This window comes from Lactuca sativa, chromosome 9, assembly GCF_002870075.4.
Source record: "Lactuca sativa cultivar Salinas chromosome 9, Lsat_Salinas_v11, whole genome shotgun sequence".
Lineage (NCBI taxonomy): Eukaryota > Viridiplantae > Streptophyta > Magnoliopsida > Asterales > Asteraceae > Lactuca > Lactuca sativa.
In genome coordinates, this window is record NC_056631.2 from 83,582,208 (window position 1) to 83,603,495 (window position 21,288).

General features: G+C 34.4%; 4 protein-coding genes across 4 annotated transcripts; 2 read left to right on the top strand and 2 right to left on the bottom strand.

Moving 5' to 3' along the window:
* Window positions 1–573: 573 nt before the first annotated feature.
* Window positions 574–2,615, bottom strand: LOC111885354 (amino acid transporter AVT6C). Its single transcript, XM_023881614.3, has 5 exons — window positions 2,203–2,615; window positions 1,740–1,895; window positions 1,467–1,670; window positions 928–1,393; window positions 574–848 (listed from the first exon to the last, which is right to left on the bottom strand). The coding sequence occupies exons 1-5, from the start codon at window positions 2,579–2,581 to the stop codon at window positions 731–733; spliced, it is 1,323 nt and encodes a 440-aa protein (XP_023737382.1). The 5' UTR covers window positions 2,582–2,615; the 3' UTR covers window positions 574–730.
* A 6,402-nt stretch (window positions 2,616–9,017) lies between these two features.
* On the bottom strand, window positions 9,018–11,745 carry LOC111885356 (amino acid transporter AVT6C). Its single transcript, XM_023881616.3, has 5 exons — window positions 11,165–11,745; window positions 10,901–11,053; window positions 10,615–10,818; window positions 9,387–9,852; window positions 9,018–9,233 (listed from the first exon to the last, which is right to left on the bottom strand). Exons 1-5 carry the CDS (start codon window positions 11,550–11,552, stop codon window positions 9,107–9,109), a joined length of 1,338 nt encoding a protein of 445 aa, XP_023737384.1. The 5' UTR covers window positions 11,553–11,745; the 3' UTR covers window positions 9,018–9,106.
* A 6,516-nt stretch (window positions 11,746–18,261) lies between these two features.
* LOC128129033 (uncharacterized) lies at window positions 18,262–19,299 on the top strand. Its single transcript, XM_052767745.1, has 2 exons — window positions 18,262–18,737; window positions 18,780–19,299. Exons 1-2 carry the CDS (start codon window positions 18,262–18,264, stop codon window positions 19,297–19,299), a joined length of 996 nt encoding a protein of 331 aa, XP_052623705.1.
* A 1,261-nt stretch (window positions 19,300–20,560) lies between these two features.
* LOC111885386 (uncharacterized) lies at window positions 20,561–21,040 on the top strand. Its single transcript, XM_023881651.1, has one exon. The coding sequence runs from the start codon at window positions 20,561–20,563 to the stop codon at window positions 21,038–21,040; it is 480 nt and encodes a 159-aa protein (XP_023737419.1).
* The last annotated feature ends 248 nt before the right edge of the window (window positions 21,041–21,288 follow it).

The following is a 21,288-nucleotide window of genomic DNA, read 5'->3' on the forward strand; positions in this document are numbered from 1 at the left end:
AAGAACTTCTAGGGCCTTAGAAATAATACTCTTCTCATCACTTTAATTTAAGAATCAAGTGCAACTCCAAGACAATTTTTTCACATGTAAACCAAAGCTCTTGCTAAGCTTGATGGTTTAAAATATTCTCAAGCTCCCCAAGGTCGGTAGGTATACACCTACCACACTGTGCAGTGGGCTGAGGTAGCGAATGCAATGATGCAGTGATCGGTTGTTTACAGATATGGTTGGCATTTACTTTTGTGATAGGTTGTTTACGGATGTGGTTCACATCAATATTAATCATGTATAAATATTATTGACCCTTATGTTTATAAAAACATTAACTATCTAAAGGTTAAGGTTCGTATTAAACTTACTATCATATGCAGTTGATCATACATTCAATAATAAGCTTGATGCATAGATAAAGGTAGAAAGTAGAAACTACTATATTACAAATGCAACTTTTAGATCTTTCATGGGACTCTGAATGATTGTTGTCCAACTGGCATGTTCAGTGCTTATTCATCCAATTGTACAGTTGGACCGACAACATGGTTGACCAAATCATACTTTTTGGGCCCATCCACAATCATCGGATTTATAACGTATATTACCTTTTTCAAAATACTCAGTTAATATTTTTGTAATACATGACACTCTAGAATATTGATTTCCACGTCGGAAAAAAGAATGAAGAAAGTAAACTATCATAAAAGAAAGTAGAAACCACTACACAAAATCATATTTAGTTTCCTAAGCTGTAGAGATTGGAAGAAATTGCAATTGTGCTTGTAATAACAGCAAGAATTATCATAGTTGCTCCAATTATCTTGTCCTTTCTTGAAGATATGCCATGTACATCTCTGTTATATTTCGTAAACTTAACACAATCAGCAATTTTGAATTACAAACTTATAAATAAGTAATGGTGTACATATTTACCTGAGAGCAAGAGCACCAGGGAAGATGAAGGCAATGCTAACAGCAGCTGTTGATCCCATGAACTGAAAGAAATACCATATATTTGGAATGGCTATGGCGATGAGATAAGCTGCAGCTAGCAGAATAAATGTGAGGAACAGAAATCTCTTGTTGTCTTTAGCAAGAAGAGACTTATCAGGGAAAAGAAACTCATCGATATTTGTTCTCAAAGAAAAGTTCAACAAAGGGAACACCAGCATCAAGTGGAATGCATAGCTTAATCGAACAATATCATTCAACACTGATCCAATCATCGATCCAGTTGCTTCATCAAAGTTTACAAGAATGTCAGCCTCGATTGAATCCCCAAACAGAATGTACCCAAATAGCCCAATTGAGAAGTAAATTAGGGCACAGAGTATGAGAGAGATTCGAACTGCAGACGCCATTGCTTCCGGTTTACCTAGCTCAACGCCAATCGCATGAACTACAACAAAATAGATCATTATCATTTTGTTGGGATTATGACATGTTTTTAGTTTTTAGTTATTAGTTCTTACCATTGAAATGGAAAGTGAAAGCTGTGACGATGACAGGGATGGCTGTAAAGAGGTTGAAGAAGGCGGCTTGATCATCTAACTGAGGTAATAATCTGATGTTCCTTGTTTCTCCTTTGACAGTTGCAGAGATCGCCATGGCTGAACAGATTCCGACGAACACTATTGCGAGTAGAACAGCTATTGCTGAGCTCATCGATAGAAATTCTGTTGTGAAAAAGAGTAATTAGGTTAAGGTTGCGATCATGGTGGTGGAAGAAGTGAGAAATTACTTACCAACACGGCGGAATAAGACTAATGGAAGCATAACGAAGATAACGATGAAGAGGATGGCGACGTTGCGTGTGTTCCACCAGTGAATACCGAACCATTCTTGCAATACTCCCAAATGAACCGATTCTTCTCCAGATTGCGCTCCTGAGAGAACATCTCCTGATAATACAAAATCGCACAGTATCGTATCAAAATCAGGAACTATTTATGATGAATTTAGTCGTAGCATTTAGAAATTCAAATGTTATATCTAAACGCCATAGCGAACGAGTTTCCATTGAAGGATTTGTGAATTCCTCATACAGATTTGAAGCTAAGAATTATTCAATTTACATGTTGCCAGTACGAACTGTTCTGATTTACAAAATTTAACGATATCATATAGTCAATGGCTTCAATTTAACTAAATCAAAGTAATAATTTAGAATCTGATCGATAATCAAATGCATATGTTAATGTTGCTTACCGATGATGATGAGATAGATGATCAAACAACCGAGATTCGTAATCATCACACAAATCTGAACAGCAACAGATCCTATCTTTCCAAACGACTCCTTCATCAGTCCTGCATACGTCGTGGATCCCCCAGCGTAACTAAACCTCAACATGAACTCCACAGAAACATCCACCAGCCACGCAATCAGCACGATCAACACAAACGCTGGAAATACGCCTAAAACTTTGAGAGTCGCCGGAATCGACATAATTCCGGCACCTATTATGCTCGTGGAAACATTGAACACGGCTCCGGAAACCGACGGTTGCTTCTCCTCTGTGGGTGTTTCCGGTGATTCATGCTCCGGCAGAAGTGGAACTACATTATCAGAGTTGACCGGCGACATCCTGAAACCTCTCTCCGGTATTAAACGTTCATCGAGTTCGTTTTATATACGAAGTTGGGTTTATGATTGAGGTAGAATGAAATTACGAAAATAGACATGATGAGCTCGTAAGTTGAAGGGTAAAATAGGAAAAGAGAGGAGGCGGGTGTAATTAAGAGTTAGGTAATCCTGGATGTGGCGAGTGGTGTAGAATTAAATGTATGTGGACGTAAATCCAGTCAGGTAACGTGGAGAAAGACCACAGTCAACATATATGCATGTGATTCACGTTATGATTTTATAATTTATAAATGAAATTGTTTTTATTTAATTCAATATTAAAGATATTAACGTTATATTATCAGGAATATTTAAGATTCCTTGTGACAATTATATAATAAATGGACTTACATGTTATTGACAACAAAACACCTAGTGAAATTATGTTCGAATAAAAGGCCCACATTTTTTTTTTGAGGTTCAGATTTTCTTTCAAAGTAATTTTGGTTAAAATTTGGGTTAAGCTTCTTATTTCAATGTTAAGTGTTATAAGTGAAGTGCTTGACTCATGAATTGTTAATCAATTGAACAACACATTAATCAAATTGATCATTTTGGATTTCCTTATTTCTGTATTTGTTACAGGAAACCATGAAAAGAAGAAAACTTGCATCAATATCAAAATTAGGACCACTTAGAAATGACTATGGACTTAAATTGCAAGCGGAATATTTGTTGGCTATCCGAATAGAAACAAAAAAAAATGACAATTCTTTGAACCGGTCACATCATTTTTATTAATAAGAAATATACAAAAGCTTAGTATTCAATGTACTTTAAATGGTGTCAAATCAAAATATGAGCTATTTGGTTTATTCTTGAGTTATTTGGTTTATTGACATAAAAAATGGTAATTTAGGATCGGTTCTTTAAGAAGAAGAATCATTTTTTTGGAAATGTGTTTCCTAATTCAGGAAAACTTGTGCTATGGGCCTTTGGCTTATGTCTTCCCTTGTCGGGGAGAACTTTGGGTACCTCATTATAATGACAGAGATCGTGAATTAATATTAAGTACTCATAGAAACTCTCATTTGTACATGCCATGCTTAGCAAACTGTTAGTTGATAATTTCTCTATTTTTTTAATGCTTATGTTAACTTGTATGTTTATTGACATGAGATTCTTTGTGAAATTTTAAGCATTACATCAAATGATTAAATTTATATGATTTTATTGAGATGGCTTTGCATGATATGCCATGGTTGGCTTATTTAATCGTTCATCAAAATGGATTCTACTATAAAGAACATTGTTGTTAAACTATACAACGATATTAAACTCAATGAAGATAATTTTGAAATGAGGATCATGAAAATCCAATATGTGTTGGAAGAGCAAAAGGCTCATAAGTTCTTAATTAAATCATGGGGGGACTTGGAGAAGGATACAAGGCTTATGTTAGTAAACTTTGTGTTGCTAGTTCTATTTTAAATTGTATCTAGTCCTTTGTGGATTGTAGATTCAGGAGCAACATACCACATCGCAAAAGACAGAAATACCTTCGTAGATATTCGATGAGTCTCACAAGAAACAACGTGAATATACATGAGGAAACACTCAAAATTTGAAGGTGAAGGTTCATGCAAGTTATTCATGTATGAAGGAAAAACTTTAATACTACATGATTATGTATGATGACGAACATTAATACTACATGATGTTTTATATCTTAATATTACTAAAACTAGGTTTTGATTGGTACTTTCATGGAAATATTGTTGTATTACCCGGAGAAAAAGAGTTTTATGGTCATGGTTGCATACTTAATGGTCTTATTTTAAATGGATGTTGATTATCTAGCTTATAACATATGTTTTCTTTATTTACATATTCTAATAATGTAACATCTTGTTTCACTTTTTAAGATATAAAAGTATAAATCTTTTTTTTAAAAATAAAAGTGAAAACATATTGCTTTTTGGCTTAAACGATCAACATGAAAGTTTTAGCAGATACAAATACAAACGTGTGGATGTAAAGAACATCGAAAACGGAGTTTATATGTGAAAGTTAAGATTTTTATAAGTTTGGAGGATTTTTATAAAATTCATGACGCGAGTAATTAATGCACCTGACTCCCCAATCGACGTTGTATGCAAGCAAGAACAACCTTTCCCTCATCAGGAGCGAGGCACGCCCCTCCCTAAAGTGTGGTGCATTTTTCAAGTTTCAGTCATATAAATAGATTGTTTGGTCTTCGTCATTCCTTCCAACATTTCATCTCAAACCTCACTCGTGAAAGATTTATATGCCCAAGAGTTATTATAGAATGATATTGCTAGATAATATATGATCCTAAATGGTCACACTAACAACATCGTGATGCAAATATATTATTCATAAGAATTTGATTCTTGATATATATATATATATATATATATATATATATATATATATATATATATATATATATATATATATCTGTGACATCCTTATTTTCACGGCCAGAAAAGACCGATTTTGTTTATACTTTATAAAAATCAGAGTACATCTTTTAATAAAAATGTTGGGGAATTTGTTCCCAGTAAAACATGATAAATACGTTATCAAAGCATTTCCGAATAAAGTATTTTTATTCATTTTAAAACATTTGGGATGTCATCGTCAATACAGAAACATAAGCATAAACAGAACTTATATTCATTTACACTAGTGATCTACACCTCTTTAATCTCTCAGTGTAATGTAACTTCGTATCGGCACCTGTGATTCAAATAAGCTTGAGTGGGTCAGGTTGGGAAACCTGGTGAGTACATAGAGTTTTCAACCCAAAATAATATAATCATTATGTTTAATCATCAAACAATCAATCACCCCAATTACTCATCCCCATTATCTTATTTACTCTTAAGGATCTATCCTAAGAATAAGTTATTCCTCGTTCATTCATTTCTAAGCATTATCCTAAGGAATAGGCACGAAATCCATCGTTGCTAATGACACATCTGTCAAGCATAACTGCTAATATTATCACTTAGGCGCAGCTACCAGAATTGTGACATTCTTTATGGCGCGCATCTGCCGGTATAGTCCTTTAGGCGCATCTGTCGGGGTTATGAGGTTCTCTATTAAGCGCTTCTGCCGGTAGAGGCCTTTAGGCGCATCTGACAGGGTTATCTCGCTTATTGACATTATCGTTTTCGAGAGTCCACTCGAAATACAGGTGAATGGGTTTTTAGAGTACACCGGTGAACACATCGTTCACAACCTACAGGTTGTGAGCCTGCTAGTGTTCCACTTGACTGTCTAGAATAGTCTGTGGTTGTCATCCATACTCTGCTAGATGACGGAGCCAGCATTTGGGAGCAAGGTTTCTCACATCGTCCACCTCTCACCCTCACCTCATGGTCTATATCACCTCTCAACTCATCATCCGACTCATATTTCATCTACCCATGTGTTACCCAACATATTATGTAGATATAAATACATATACAGTTTAAATCATATAAAACTTGTATAAAATAGTTCATCCAGCATAGATAGCAATTATACAGATAATATGCACACATAGCACGTAGTTTATATAAAATACTTCATATATATGTGTAAGATGAAAGGGACCATGCACTCACTTGAAAAGGTGGTGACCCGGCACTCGGACAGCACTTTGTTACTCTTAACACAATTTTCCTCGGACAAAACCTAGTATCATTACCACTAGAGTTTAGTCTAATATTCATCGAGACTAATTAATAGTCTAGCTATTATTACTATTATACAAGCGTTAAACAATACTTATATAACCCATAATAATAGCCCAAGTACTTATTATAAGGTCCTAATAACATTATTACTATATTAAAACATAAGTTATACTTAAGATAGGTTAGGCGTAGCTCACTTACAGCGGATTTTTCTCGAAAATCGGGTTTTGTCGGAGCAGCGTTCCCGAGACGAAAGGCTCTTTTCTCGGGGCTTCAGGAGCCTCGGGGCTTCCTTCGGGTGCTAGGGGGTTTACCTAGGCTTAGGGGGTTTTTAGGGGCTAGAGACAGTTTAGAGAGAGAGAGAGAGAGAGAGAAATAAGAGGTTGGAGTTGTGTGAAGAATGAGAGAACCCAACACCTCTATTTATAGGCTGGAAAACAGCTCTACTCATCGAGTTGGTCCTCCTACTCGTCGATTCCATGCCACATGTCACCTTTTGGTGGCTTGCCTTGGGGAGAAAGCATTGGCCCATATTCAGCCACGTCACCCGATTTCGTACAGCACCCTGTCGACTTCTAAACCTTGTAACTTTCGCATATGAGCTCTATTTTCGACGTTCTTTATATCCACGCGTAGGTAAAAACAATATATACAACTTTTATTTAGACTCCATCGGCTAATTCTCGACCGATCTTAAATTTAACAGTAGGAGGAGATTATATTGTTAAATGTTCGCGTAAAATTCATAACTTCTACATACGGACTCCGTTTCCGTCTGTCTTTTTATCGTTGAGTTCCTATTAATGAGATCTTCAACTCTCATTTAGTTCCCATAGTCTAAAAACTGCTCGAACTAAAATGCGAGTTTCGAGCCGTGCACTGCTATGTCAAATCTTAGAAAATTCATAACTTCCTCATACGAAGTCAGATTTTGGCATTCTTTTTTTTTTTATGTTCTCAGTTTAACGTATACTACAACTTTTGTTTAGACCACTAAGGCTAAAAATTCCTCTATCGTAAATTCACTATTTACGTCTCCCAGTGTCGTGCCGGTTTTGCCGAAAAACTTCGACGGGACATAACTTTTTCGTTATAACTCAGATTTCGGCATTCTTTATATGTACAGAACCCTTGAGACACATTCTACAACTTGGTTAAATAATCTTTGTCCAAAAGTCGTTTTCGACCCCTATTATCTCTAAATTGACTAGCATGGATCTATGAGAGTTACAATATCTTATAATTAATTGTAAATTATTTATTTTTTGAAAATATTAATTTCAATGTTAAGTATCAAAATATATCATAAGATTCCTTATGATTTATTATGTCATGTATATCTTTTTGGATCAAAAATGGTTTTTTATCTTATATGGATTTATATGTTTTATAAGTTATAAATTTAGAAGAGTTTTTATAGATAAACTAACTTCTTCTTTTTATAAAATATTCAATGAGACCATAAAGAATAAAGAAGACTTGCTTTTGATTGATTCATGCTTTTAGAAAGCATGACTAGTTGATTTAATGAAGCATGAGTCTTAAAGGTTAAGACCCATGGGATAAAGACATAAAGTTAAGAGCATATAAACTAGTTATCTCTCTTCCTTCTTTTACTAAGCCATAACCATAAAATTTTAGCCATCCTATCTTCTCCTTCTCTCTAGTTTTGTCTCTTAAAGTGTTAAGATCAAAGTAGGAAAATGCTGATACTTTACTTGAACTCTCTTTTAGAACAAGAGCTTTGTTTTGCTCTTAAAGGCTTAAGAGTGTTCTATTATTACAAGATTAAGACTAGCATATTATCAAGTTGGCTAAATGTTGGTGGATAATTCTAAAGAGATTCTTCATTGAAGCTTAAAGTCATCTTCATCAACTTCTTAATTGTCAAAAGGAACCAAAGTCTTCAAAGATTGCAATGTTTTCCTTCTATTGTTGTTTTAATATTTCTAAGTATTGCAAACTGATCTTTTGGTGAGAATAAAACTAATTTTATTTTGTTCAAAATCAAAGTCTTTCCATTGCCATTTTTATGTTTTTTAAAACAATTGTTGAATAAAAATCCAACGGTCGCAATCATTCGGATTACGTCAATCGAGTAAGTTACAAATTTATATTTATAATTAATATATATAAAAAAAATCAAAATTTCAGAATTGATCATTGAGGTATACACAATTTTTAGATTTGGTCGTAGGGCATTTTGGTCATTTTGAAAAAAAAAAAAACTAAATACTCAAAAGTTAAAGTTAACACCAAAATGGCCATTCATTCAATTTTTGAAACCATAAGAACCAATGACGTGATGTTTTTCATAAAAGTCCTCAAAGTGTATTATATTGCAAACAACGAGGACCAATTATAAAATTTTGTTAAAAATATATCATTGTTTCAAACGAGCAACGCGTATATGGTTCAAACATATACCACAAAGAAACACAAAGGAGTGAAGGAGTTCAGCCGGCAATATTGGCATAGCCTTTGTTTCAATTCTTCACTCCAACTATCATTCGTTTTAAGGATTGCTTGCTATTCTTTTTCTTTAAAATTAATGTCATTATAAATCAAAATTTTAAATTTACAAAGTTCTAATTTTATTATTGTTTCAAGTACTTTTGACAAAAAAAACATATAATTGACCTGATTTTTCGTAACGAACAGTCAAACACCCAAACAACGTATATTCTAAAAAATGAAATTTTAAAAAGCCTAAGCAAAATGCATACATCTCAACTTCATGCAAAGATTCATAGAGCATTTGTTTTTCTTCTATAGATGACAACATTTAAAATGTTACAATTTAAACTCCTATTTATTAGTCTTGTGAGAAGAAAAAAAATCATGTAGAATTCCCTATTGAACTATACAAATTTGTTGAAATGGCAATACCACTAGTCACCACAGCCAATACTACCACCATTATCGCCATCACCCGATCTTTTCTCGAAGAAATCCCATGAACATCCCTATCAATACAAAAACATAACTCATTAAATAAAAACAAATATCTATTGGAAATCAATTTTGAAAATAACTTCACTAAAATGAAACCGAGTAAAAATAATTTTTTTTTTTTTTTTTTTTTTTTTTTTTTTTGTATAGTAGCTGATAGCTGATACCTGAGAACAATAGCAGCGGGGAATATGAATGCAATACAAGAAACCGTAGTCGATCCCATGAACTGAAAGAAGTACCAAATATTCGGGATGGCAATTGCGACGAAATATATGAAAGCAAGTAACACACACGTGAGGGACACGAATCTTGTGGTGTCATTTGCGAGAAGTGATTTTTGTTGAAAAATCATTTCGTCCATGTTAGCACGTAATGTGTAAAAAATCACGGGGAAAACAAGCATAAGATGGACCGCATAGCTTAACCTAACGACTGCATTGATGACTAGGCCACCTGGCGAATTAGAAGTTTCGTCAAAGTTGACTAACATATCGGCCATGATTGAATCGCCAAAAAGAAGGTACCCTACGAACCGAACGGCAAAGTAGATTGCTACACTTAGGATTAAAGAGATCCGCACTGCGGATGTCATGTCCGATTGATTTTCAAGTTCGGCTCGTACCGGATGGACTATAAATTTGAATAATGAAAAATGTTAAATAATCACACATGTGTTTGAATTATATGGTCAGATGTACTGTTGGATCACGCTGTGTGGTCCAACAATACATTTGACTGTTAAAGTTCCTCAACGATGAGGTATACTGTGATCAGAAGCATTTTTTAATGCATCTTATCACAGTATTTATTATTTTTAGGTTAAAATCCAAAAAAAAAATGTAGCAACATAGTTTCATTTTTTGTTTTGCTTATTATATGATCCTAATTTTATTTTTTTCCTATTAAAACATTGTACTTTAAAAGATTTACCTAAGGGAAACTGTCAGAAAAGTCACAATATTTTGGGAAAAGTTACGATTAAGACCCGATTTTTTTTCTTTTAACAGAAAAGTTCCGATTATTTGATTTTACATGAGAATATATCATTTCCTATTAAAAGAAAAGAAAATGACTTTTCGTTAATTTGAGCAAAAATAAAATGATCGGGACTTTTATGTTAAAAAAAATTGGAACTTAATCATAATGTTTTCCAAAATATTTGGATTTTTCTCACAATTTCTCTTTACCTAACTATAACAATGTTACTCATATCTAAAATATTATTTTAAAGTACAATGTCATAATAAGAAAAAAAATTAAAAATACAATGTTATATTTGGATATTCTTTTTTTAGAATAAATTGCATTAATGGAAAGAATATTTTAGAATAAACTACATGAATATAAGTGACTAGTTTTTTTTTTGCATTTAAATAGAAAATGAATTCTTACTAGTGACGTGGCAAGCAAGGGCAGTAGCCAGAACAGGGATGGTTGTGAAAAGATTGAAGAAAGAGAATCCATCGCCAAAATCTGGAATGAGTCTGAGTTCTTGAGTTTTCCCTTCCAACATGGCATAAACCGCCATCCCGGAGATGATAACGACAAACACCACTGCTAGGAGAATCGAAACAGCCGAAGCATGGCATAATGATTCTGTGAGTGATAATAATCAGTCAGTTTGATCTTAAAAATCAAAGTTCTTCGAAAGCGAATCGGAATCCATACCAATACCAACCTACTCGAGGGAGCAAAAGAAGCGGAAGCATCACGAAGATCACAACGAACAAGACCGAATACGCACGCGAATTCCACCAGTGAAATCCAAAACATTCTTGTAAAATGCCTGAGTGTAATACCCCATCGGATTGCGATCCAGATAGAACGTCTCCTATGATGTGAGATCAAGTATTAGCAACTCGATTCTTCAATTTCATGAATTTCGTGATAAATCGAGTCAATTTAGGTTGCAAAACACAGGAATAGTGATTTATAAACTTACCGATGATAATCAGGTAGATAATTAGGGCTCCGAGGTTTGTAATCATGACACAGAGTTGAAGTGAAATGGAACCAAATTTCCCGAACGATTCAGCCATTACGCCGCCGTAGGTGTTCGCCTCACCGGTATAATTGGTGTATCTCAATAGAAATTCCACCGTGACTTCGACTACGAACGCCGTTATCAGGATCATAACGAACCCTGGGATTATGCCGAGGACCTTGAGAGTCGCTGGAACCGACATGATTCCAGCACCAACCATGCTGGTTGAGACGTTGAATACGGCGCCGGAGAGAGAAGAAGTTCCGGCGATTTCATTTTCCGGTGGTTGTGACTTCGGGAGAAGGGCGGTGGTAGCAATCGAATCTCGGTTGATCTCTGGTTTCATGACTGAATTTGGGGGAGTTCGGTGATGGTGATTGTGATGACTGATGTGAATTTCGCAGAGAATTTGGATAAAATAATCGGATGCATAGGAACAAATATATGATCCTGGACAGCTATTGTAGATTTTGTTGGTGGATCTATATATGATTTCAAAAGGGGAAAGTTATGGCTTTTGAATTATTTTCATTATCAGAACTTCAGAAGCACTCAACTCGAGGACAAAATATATATATTTAAAAATTAATATAAAATATTACAGTTCTATGATGAGGTAATAATTAAGAAAATGTTAAAATAATATTGTTTTATTATATACTAGCATGCTATTCATGTACGCTAAGTATGTAGCTGTATTGGAGCTTTGTGAATTTTGTCAAAGTGAGATTAATATGATATGGGAAAGTCATGTTTATTTGGTATCAAAATGGACAAACCACAAAAAGATATAATAGTATTAAACTTGAAAAGAAACACTAGAGACTAGAGTCTTCTAATGTTACTATCACAAAAAAGTTTGATTTTTTATGCTCAATACGTAACACACGCATGCCCATTAAAAAAAGATAGCAACAGGAGATTCCCGGATAAACTTCATCCAATAAGAGTGAATACCAAGAAATATTTCATAATTTTAAATATATGTAACGAAATAATATGCCAAAATCCAAATATATATTACGGTTGATGTCGGAAAGTTAGAAGTTATAGCATTTACTTGTATAGAAAACTTTAAAGATCTAAAAGTCTTACAAAAAATGTCTTCTAACCGCTAATTTTCAAGTTTTCTCCAAAAATTAACGAAAAATAGAAAAAAAATGTAACCTAATAGAAACTGTAATCTAATAGAAAATGACAAATTTAACCAAAATCATTAAGTTTTCTCCAAAAATTAACTAAAATAAGAAAAAAAAAATGTCTTCAAACCACTAATTTTCAAGTGCCCATAGTGAAATGATAGTGAGCACGGTAAAATGGCTAAAACAATAGTCTCGAAAAAAAAAAAAACTATACTAAGAAATGTTATTTATTAACTGCAAAAATATTATATGAACTTTGTTCATGTACTTACAAAAAACAATGAAAAAATCCATGATTTTCTGTCGCCTCCAACTTGAGAATGATTAAAAAAACTATACTATGAAATGCTACCAAGGCTACGTATGTGATGTGATGCGAACGAAGAAGAAAAGACGATTGTTGTCTAGTTTTTCTGTGGCCTCCGACCTGAGATTTCATAGGTGGTTAATCTCCAACAATATTTGACCTATTTTAACATGTGTCACTTGGCTCTAAAAGTAGAACTAACCATCTACATGCCAAACACTAACAACCAATGTTAACGTATCTATCCTAAAATATGACGTCCGCACCAGTTACTTCGTTGTTTTTGAAATGACAAGGAGTTGGCCATATATCACGAGATTGCCTGATTACGTAGCTCGTGACATTGGTAGAAAAAGAAACAATGCCCAAGTATGATACCGACATAGAAGAACTAAAAGAAGAGGTGTAAGTAGTGTATCCTGATTATGGAAAAGCATTATACTCCGACGAGATTTAAATGTTACCGTCTCAAAAGATTTTGATCATGATTATCGGCTTCGAAATTAGGGATGAGCATTGGAACTAGGTACCCGCTTTTGGAACCGGAACCGCCTCGGAACTGCCGGTTTTGGAACTAGAACCGCCTTAAGCGGTTCCGATTCCGGTTCCTAAAGTTATGGAACCGCCTTAAGCGGTTCCGGTTCCGGTTCTCGTTTATTTGGAACTGCTACCCGCTGGGTATATATATATATATATATATATATATATATATATATATATATATATATATATATATATATATATGTGTGTGTGTGTGTGTGTGTGTTACTTAGACCGGTTTAGAATACACTGGTCCGATTTTGTCCGTCTTTGGTCCGAATTGATTTGATTTAGATCGAACTAAATTGCGGTTTTGTCGAAAAAAATTAACGAAATTAATGCGACTGGGTTACTCGCTCCCGGAACCGAAATCGCCGGTTCCGGGACTGGTTCCAAACATTTAAGAATTATCTAGAGCGGTTCTGGTTCCGGTTCAACCTTTATTAGTTGATTTAAGATATATATATATATATATATATATATATATATATATATATATATATATATATATATATATATATATATATATATATATCTTCTCCCTCGTGATAACATAAGCTAATGGAAGCCAATAATTTGTCATGTCCCTAGTTCAACCTTTATTAGTTGATTTTGTAGTCGTACTGCCCGGAGAAATCTCACATGGATTACCATTAATGAGAGATGTACAACAATGTATCAACTTCCTATTTGAATCATCTATCCTAAAGAAATTTGCATACTTGATGAACCCAAAAGAGTACGAAGAATTGCATAGGAAAGTGAATGAGTTGATCGAAAAAGGAGTTGATATAAGAGAGTGTGACTCCTTGCATCGTAACCACCTTGTTAGTATCGAAACATGGCGATGGTTTTTCGAATGTGCATTGATAGTCGAGTTGTAAACATGATAACTATCAAGTATTATTTTTCTATTCCGAGATTTGATGATCTATTTGACCAAATGCATGAAGCGATCATTTTCTCAAAGATCGATTTGCATAGCAGGTATCATCATATTCGAATGAGACTTGGAGACGAATGGAAGTCCGCTTTCAAAACAAAGGGACGGGTTATGAATGGATGTTCATGCCTTTCGGGTTGTCGAACGCATTGAACATCTTTATGCGATTGATGAATCGTATTTTCAAAAAAATTGTAAGTGTCATGGAACTTCATTCAAAATTCATAAAATTTCCATCGAGAGTGAAAGTCAATTCAGATGTCACTGTTGAACTCGGGACACAAAGTATTTCCATAGCTAGTTAGCTAATTTTGGATACCTATATTGTTGGGATTTCCAAAACTCATGCATGTTAATAGAATAAATTTTTTAGCTCTTGACTCAAGAAAGTATACTTGAAATTAATTTTTTAGTCAAACCAAAATCATCATTATCGTATTTGTCAAACTCATATTATATTAAGTGGATGAATATTAATGTGTTACGCAAAATATAATTAGTTATTTAAAAATAAATAAAGATATGTTATTAGATAAATATTTACGTCGTTTCCCTTAACTATAAAAATAATAATTCTTATATTACGTCATTGACGTGATTGTAATGAGAAGGTTAAAAGCTCCAATAACTTCAAACATCAAAGGAAAATAATAAAACTGAAAATTAAACCCTAGATACTCATTAACCTTTCAATATTCAAAAACTTTATACATAATAAACAAACGTATAAACCATATTTAGTCATCAAAATAGAAATCCTAGCAATATAATTTACCTTCATGATTATATTAACCAATTAATGATCATAAGTATGCTATGTTATAAAACTTTTGAGTTGTAGTGGTTGGTTAGTATTAATTAGAAGAGAAGATGAAAAGTTTTGTAGGTTTCAAATAATTATGGTTGGAGTATTTTACATTGTTGTATTCTGCACGTTATGCAGAATACAACAATGTATTTGAAATCTTTACAAACATATGTTTTTTAAATATATCAATGACGTTGTTGTTAACCCTTATATAATAAATCTTATAATAAGTGATGATTTTAAATGTATTAACACAGATAAATCCTTGACACTTAAGGATACATGCAACCTAAAAATCTAAGTCATAATACTATTGATGTAAGATTCTATTAAACAACAATAACCCTATAACCTTAGGTAATTTCGAAAATTGTAGAAGAAAAACCATACCTTTTGATTGGTGTAGTAAACAATTAAGAATCCTTTCTTCTTTGATTTGGAAGCTAGTACCACAAGTGTCGTACCTCTAATGGTTCACACCCAATCCTAACAACAAGAAGCTTTTTAGAGAGGAGAGGAGAGAGACAAATTTTCAGTTATCTCTTGAGAAGGAGGAGTGGCTGAAATTATGAAGTCAGGGATGAGTTTATATAGCTGAAGAAAACTTGGAGCCAAAGCTAAGGTTTTTGGGATAAGGCCTAGATTAATATAATAATCAAGCTGCCTTATTTGCTTATCTTAAACTCCTTGGACGAAAAATCTAGGCTATTGGTAGCCAATTTTCGTCCACCCTATCCCATGGGGTGCTAGAGTCTTCTTGCTTCAACTTCCAATAAATAACCGAACATTCCCTGCACTTTTAATTAATCTAATTAATCTCAAAATTAATTCAAATTAATTTCTAATTAATTATTAGTTAAATAATACAATTTATAATTAATATATTATTTTCATAACATATTAATAAATTCATTTATTGCTATTTATTAATCATATAACAAATCAATAAAGTATTCTCTCTCTCTCTCCCTCTCTATTTATCTATCTCTAAAAGTCATCATATTCAATTACTAGGTTTGAGGGCAACCTAAAAGAACTTTGTTAATAATTAAGGTATATACTAATCCAGTTATTGGCTCAGACACCTAATCTAACAGTGTCCCACTTGGCTAAGTCTATAACCGCAATTACCAATATAACTTCTAAATTAAACATCAAAGAGTGCTTCCATAGCAACTGTCGAACTCTGATCTGAACAGACATTGGTCCTAAGATAAGTGATCAAATATTCCCCCATTCTACTAGATATCATACATATATGATTCGTGGATTATAATCAATCTCATTTTCCAAATTTTGTTTCCCGATTTCATGATTTGTGATTGTTAGGTTCATAAGGTTCACCTTTTCATAGGTTAATTTCATGTTTATTTATAGCATTGCATTGCATATTTAGTGTAATTTTCATACATTTTGCATTTAAGGACATTATCAAGGATTTATCGATATTTCACCATTTTCTGTGGATGTTTCAGGGTGATTTGAAGATTGGAGCATGCTTAGGATAGTCAAGGGAAGCTCTCGATGAAATTTCGGAACTTTCGGAGCTAAAATGAAGAAATGAAGGAAATCAGAAAATGACTTATATGTACTACATTACACGGTCTGTGCTTTGGCAAGGCATACGTTACACGGGCCGTGTAACATGATCTGATGGATTTTCAAAATTTAACTTCCGATTTATCTTTGGTTACTGGTACATTCAAAGATAACTTCGACTTGGAACTTCAAGGGGGCGATTTTGGGGGATTATATCATCATCTAGCATCTTGGAAACACTTTAATTTGTTTTTTGTAAGTTAATTTGAAGATCTAACTTGTTGAATTTGTAGTTTAACTTAGACATGTGTGGCTAAATAAGTAGTCCCGTATTCCTGTGGACCGACCCTGCTTACTCTATACTATCTTTAGTGTATGAAATAACAGTGACTAGAGTTTTATTGTTATTTTTATCCCATTATTTGTTGGTTTGACCACCAAACAAATTAGCACCGTTGTCGGGGATACGGTAGTACTAATTGTTTATGCCAAGATCTTTTCGCACAGGTACACCTTTACCAGTTGATTTGGAGATAGAGAAATTTGCAAAACAAAGAAGGAAGCAAGCCAAACTTTTACAGAAACAACAATCCAAATCTTCTTCATCAAACCCATCAACCACATCTTCACCAACATCCAAAAATTCTACCCCACCATCTTCACCTTTACCCGAATCTGAAACTTTTTACCTACTCCTACCATGGGAGACAACCATGGAGGAAACCAAAATCCCCCAAATCCACCACCCGAACAAACCTTTAGACAGTGGGCCACTCAAGATGTTACCCAACAACCATTATGCATCAATTATCCTGCAGCAATAAACTTTGAACTCAAATATGGACTCATTCATTTGTTACCTTCATTTCGTGGTCTTGAGAATGAAGGCCCACATAAATTCCTTAAGGCATTTCATGTTGTCTTTGTGGGAATAAAGCCACATGAAGTTACTGAAGATCAAATCAAGTTAAGGGAATTCCCCTTTGCTTTACAAGATTCAACCAAGGAGTAGTTATATGACTTACCACCGGGGTCAGTCACAACATGGAATGAACTTGCATGAATGTTTTTGGACAAATATTTTCTAGAAATAAGATCTTCAGCCTTACGCAGGGAAATCATTGGTATCAAGCAACAAAAGAGAGAAGCCTTGCACACTTACTGGGAACAGTTCAAGAAGTTATGTTCAAGATGTCCAAAACATGGGATTTTAGAGTATCAATTGTTGCAATATTTTTGTGAAGGAATGCCATCTTAAGATAGAAGATTGCTCAATGCATCTAGTGGTGGATCAATAGCTAATAAAACTTCATCAGAAGTCAGAGCTCTTATCAAGAACATGGCAGAAGAATCCAAGCATACAACTCAAGAAGAAGAATAGTATAATGATGCACCAAGAGGAGTGAAAGAAATTTTTACCCCAAAAATTGAGAGTCAATTTTCTGAGTTGACTAAAGTAGTAATGATGTTTTCTAAGGACAAGGGTGTGCAACCACCAACAGTTAGACCTTGTGGTATTTGTACACAAGTTGGACAACCCACTGATATGTGTCCGATGTTACAAGAAGATATAAAGTCGGTTCAAGCTAGGGCATTTTCAAGTCAACAACAAGGAAACTTTCAGCCAAGAAGTAAACCAATGCCAATTTTCAGCCGAGGCCACCACCTTATCAACCTAGACCTCCATTTAAAAATCAAATGCATCACCAACAAAATTATCAACCACATTTCCAGCCAAATCACCCTCCCCATCAATCTCAATTCCAGCCTCAAAACATGCAACAAGGAAGTAGTTCAAGCGGATCGGGAATGTCTTTGGAAGATATTATCAAGAGTTTAGCCATAAGTACTCAAACATTTCAAAATGAGACCAAGGCGAGTATCAAGACTTTGGAGCAACAAATGACTCAACTCGCCACTTCTGTGAGTAAATTGGAGTCACAAGGCAAACTACCCGCACAAACCGAAAAGAATCCAAAGCATAATGCATGTGCAATCACTTTAAGAAATGGCAAAGAATATGAAGGTCCAAAAATGATTGAAGAAGAAGAAGAGATGGAGTTAGAGAAAGAAGAAGAGAAGTCAAAAGCACCTTCAAAGAAAGTTACCATTGAAGTAAAAGTCACTCCTCCTCCATTTCCCACAAGGTTAAGCAAGTCAAAGCGTGAAAGGGTAGACAATGAGATTATGAAGATGTTCAGAAAGGTTGAGGTAAATATTCCTCTTATTGATGCCATCAAGCAAGTCCCTAGGTATGTTAAATTCCTTAAGTAATTATGCACATATAAGAAAAGATTAAAAGGGAATGAAACAGTCAAAATAGGTGAAAATGTATTTGCAGTGTTACAGAAAAGACTACCTAAAAAATGTAAGGATTCGGGTGTTTTCATAGTTCCTTGCAAGTTAGGTAATCTTCATCTTCCACGAGCTCTGCTAGACCTTGGAGCTTCTATCAATGTTTTTCCATATTCTATTTTCAAAACTTTAAATATTGGCATATTGAAGAAGACCGGGGTGATCATTCAATTGGTTGATCGGTCTTTGGTACATCCAAAAGGTGTGCTAGAAGATGTGTTAGTCCAAGTGAATGATTTAGTATTTCCAGCATATTTTTATGTCCTTGACATGGATGATGATGACTCACCAAATTTGAGTTCAAGTCTTCTAAGAAGACCCTTTTTGAAAACAGTCTGGAGAAAAATTGATGTTTATGATGGTACATTGTCCATGGAGTTTGATGGAGAGGTGATAAATTTCAACATCTATGATGCTATGAGATATCCAAAGAGTGCAAGCAAGTTTTTGATCAGTTGAAGGAGTTGTTAATCTCAACACCAATACTTCAATCATCGGATTCGATTTTACCCTATGAAATCATGTGTGATGCTAGAAATCACACGGTTGGTGTAGTGTTAGGGCAAAGAAAAGACCGAGTTCCTCATGTCATTTATTATGCCTCAAAAAAACTTGATAGTGCGCAAGCCAGTTATTCAACAATTGAGAAAGAATTGTTATCTATTGTCTTTGCTTTAGAGAAATTCCATCAATATTTGTTAGGTTCTAAAGTGATTGTTTATTCTGATCATGCAGCTATTAGGTACCTGCTTGCAAAGAAGGATTCAAATCCTAGACTCATTTGATGGGTATTACTCTTACAAGAGTTCAATATTGAAATCAAGGACAAGAGCGGAAAGTCAAACCTTGTGGCTGATCATCTTAGCAGGATTGTTTCTCCTGGTGACTCAACTCCCATTCATGATGCATTTCCCGATGTGAATATATTTTCAGCAAAAGTTGCCCCATGGTATGCCGATATTGTGAACTACATCGTCACAAATCAATTTCCACCAGATTTGACTCGATGACAAAAAGACAAAATCAAGAAAGAAGCCAAGAGGTACGTATGGGGTGAGCCATATTTGTGGAAATATTATGTTGATCAAACGATTAGACGATGTGTGGAACAACATGAGGCATCTTCTATCTTAACATTTTGTCACTCTTATGCTTGTAGAGAGTGGATTTTATTGGCTAAGTATTTTCCAAGACTCTTATGTTTTTTGTGCAAGCTGTGATAAGTGTCAAAAGATGGGTTCTTTAAGCTCAAAGAATCAATGCCCCTTAATCCCATTTTAGTATGTGAAATCTTCGATGTTTGGGGCATTGATTTCATGGGACCTTTCCCATCATCTTCGGGTTTTACTTGCATCCTTTAGGCTGTGGATTATGTTACAAAGCGGGTGGAAGGAAAAGCCACCCGTACTAACAATTCAAAAGTTGTGATAGATTTTTGAAGGCTAACATCTTCTCTAGATTTGGTTTTCCAAAAGCCTTAATCAGTGATCGTGGTTCACATTTTTGCAATCGTATGCTTGTAAGCGTCTTGAAGAAGTATGGTGTTACTTATAAAGTTTCCACAACATATCATACATAAACAAATGGACAAGCAGAAGTGAGCAATCAACAAATCAAGGGTATTTTGGAGAAAACTGTCAATAAAACAAGGAAATATTGGAGTGCTCGTCTTGACGATGCTTTGTGGGAATATCGCACAACATTCAAAACTCCAATTGGGATGTCTCCATACCGTATTGTTTTTAGGAAGCCATGTCGATTACCCGTTGAGTTGGAGCATAGAGCCTATTGGGCAATCAAGCAATTCAATATGGATTTAAATGAATCAGGAAAAAAGAGGAAACTTGACATTCAAGAGCTTGAGGAGATCCACAATGAAGCATATGAAAATGAAGTTCTTTACAAGGAAAAGACGAAAGCATACCATGACAAGATGATTTCACGCAAGGTATTTGAAAAAGGTCAAAAGGTATTACTTTACCACTATCGTTTTAAATTAATTCCTAGTAAATTAAGGCCCCGTTGGGTGGGACCATTTGTTGTTACTAATGTTTTTGAGCATGGCGCAATAGAAATCACAAGTGTGAAAACCGAGAAGATCTTTAAGGTGAACGATCATCATTTAAAGCCTTATTATGAAGGATTTGAAGTAAAAAAAGAGGAAGTGGAAGAAGTAGCGGATCCAAAGTACCAAGATTGACAAGTGATTGGGGTCCATGTCGAGCTACCAACTTTAAACAAGGGCAGCTACCCGAGAGGCAACTTGGGGGTATTTTGGCCATTTTTGTAAAAATTTTGTATGGACATTTTCTTTCAAGTTTTTGTGTTCCAAGGTTCTTAGAATAATTAGGGGAGTCTAAAAATAATATTTATGAGGATAGGAAGTGAGCGGGTGCGAAAATAAGAAAAATATATGTGCGTCTCACCGAACATTACACGGGTCGTGTA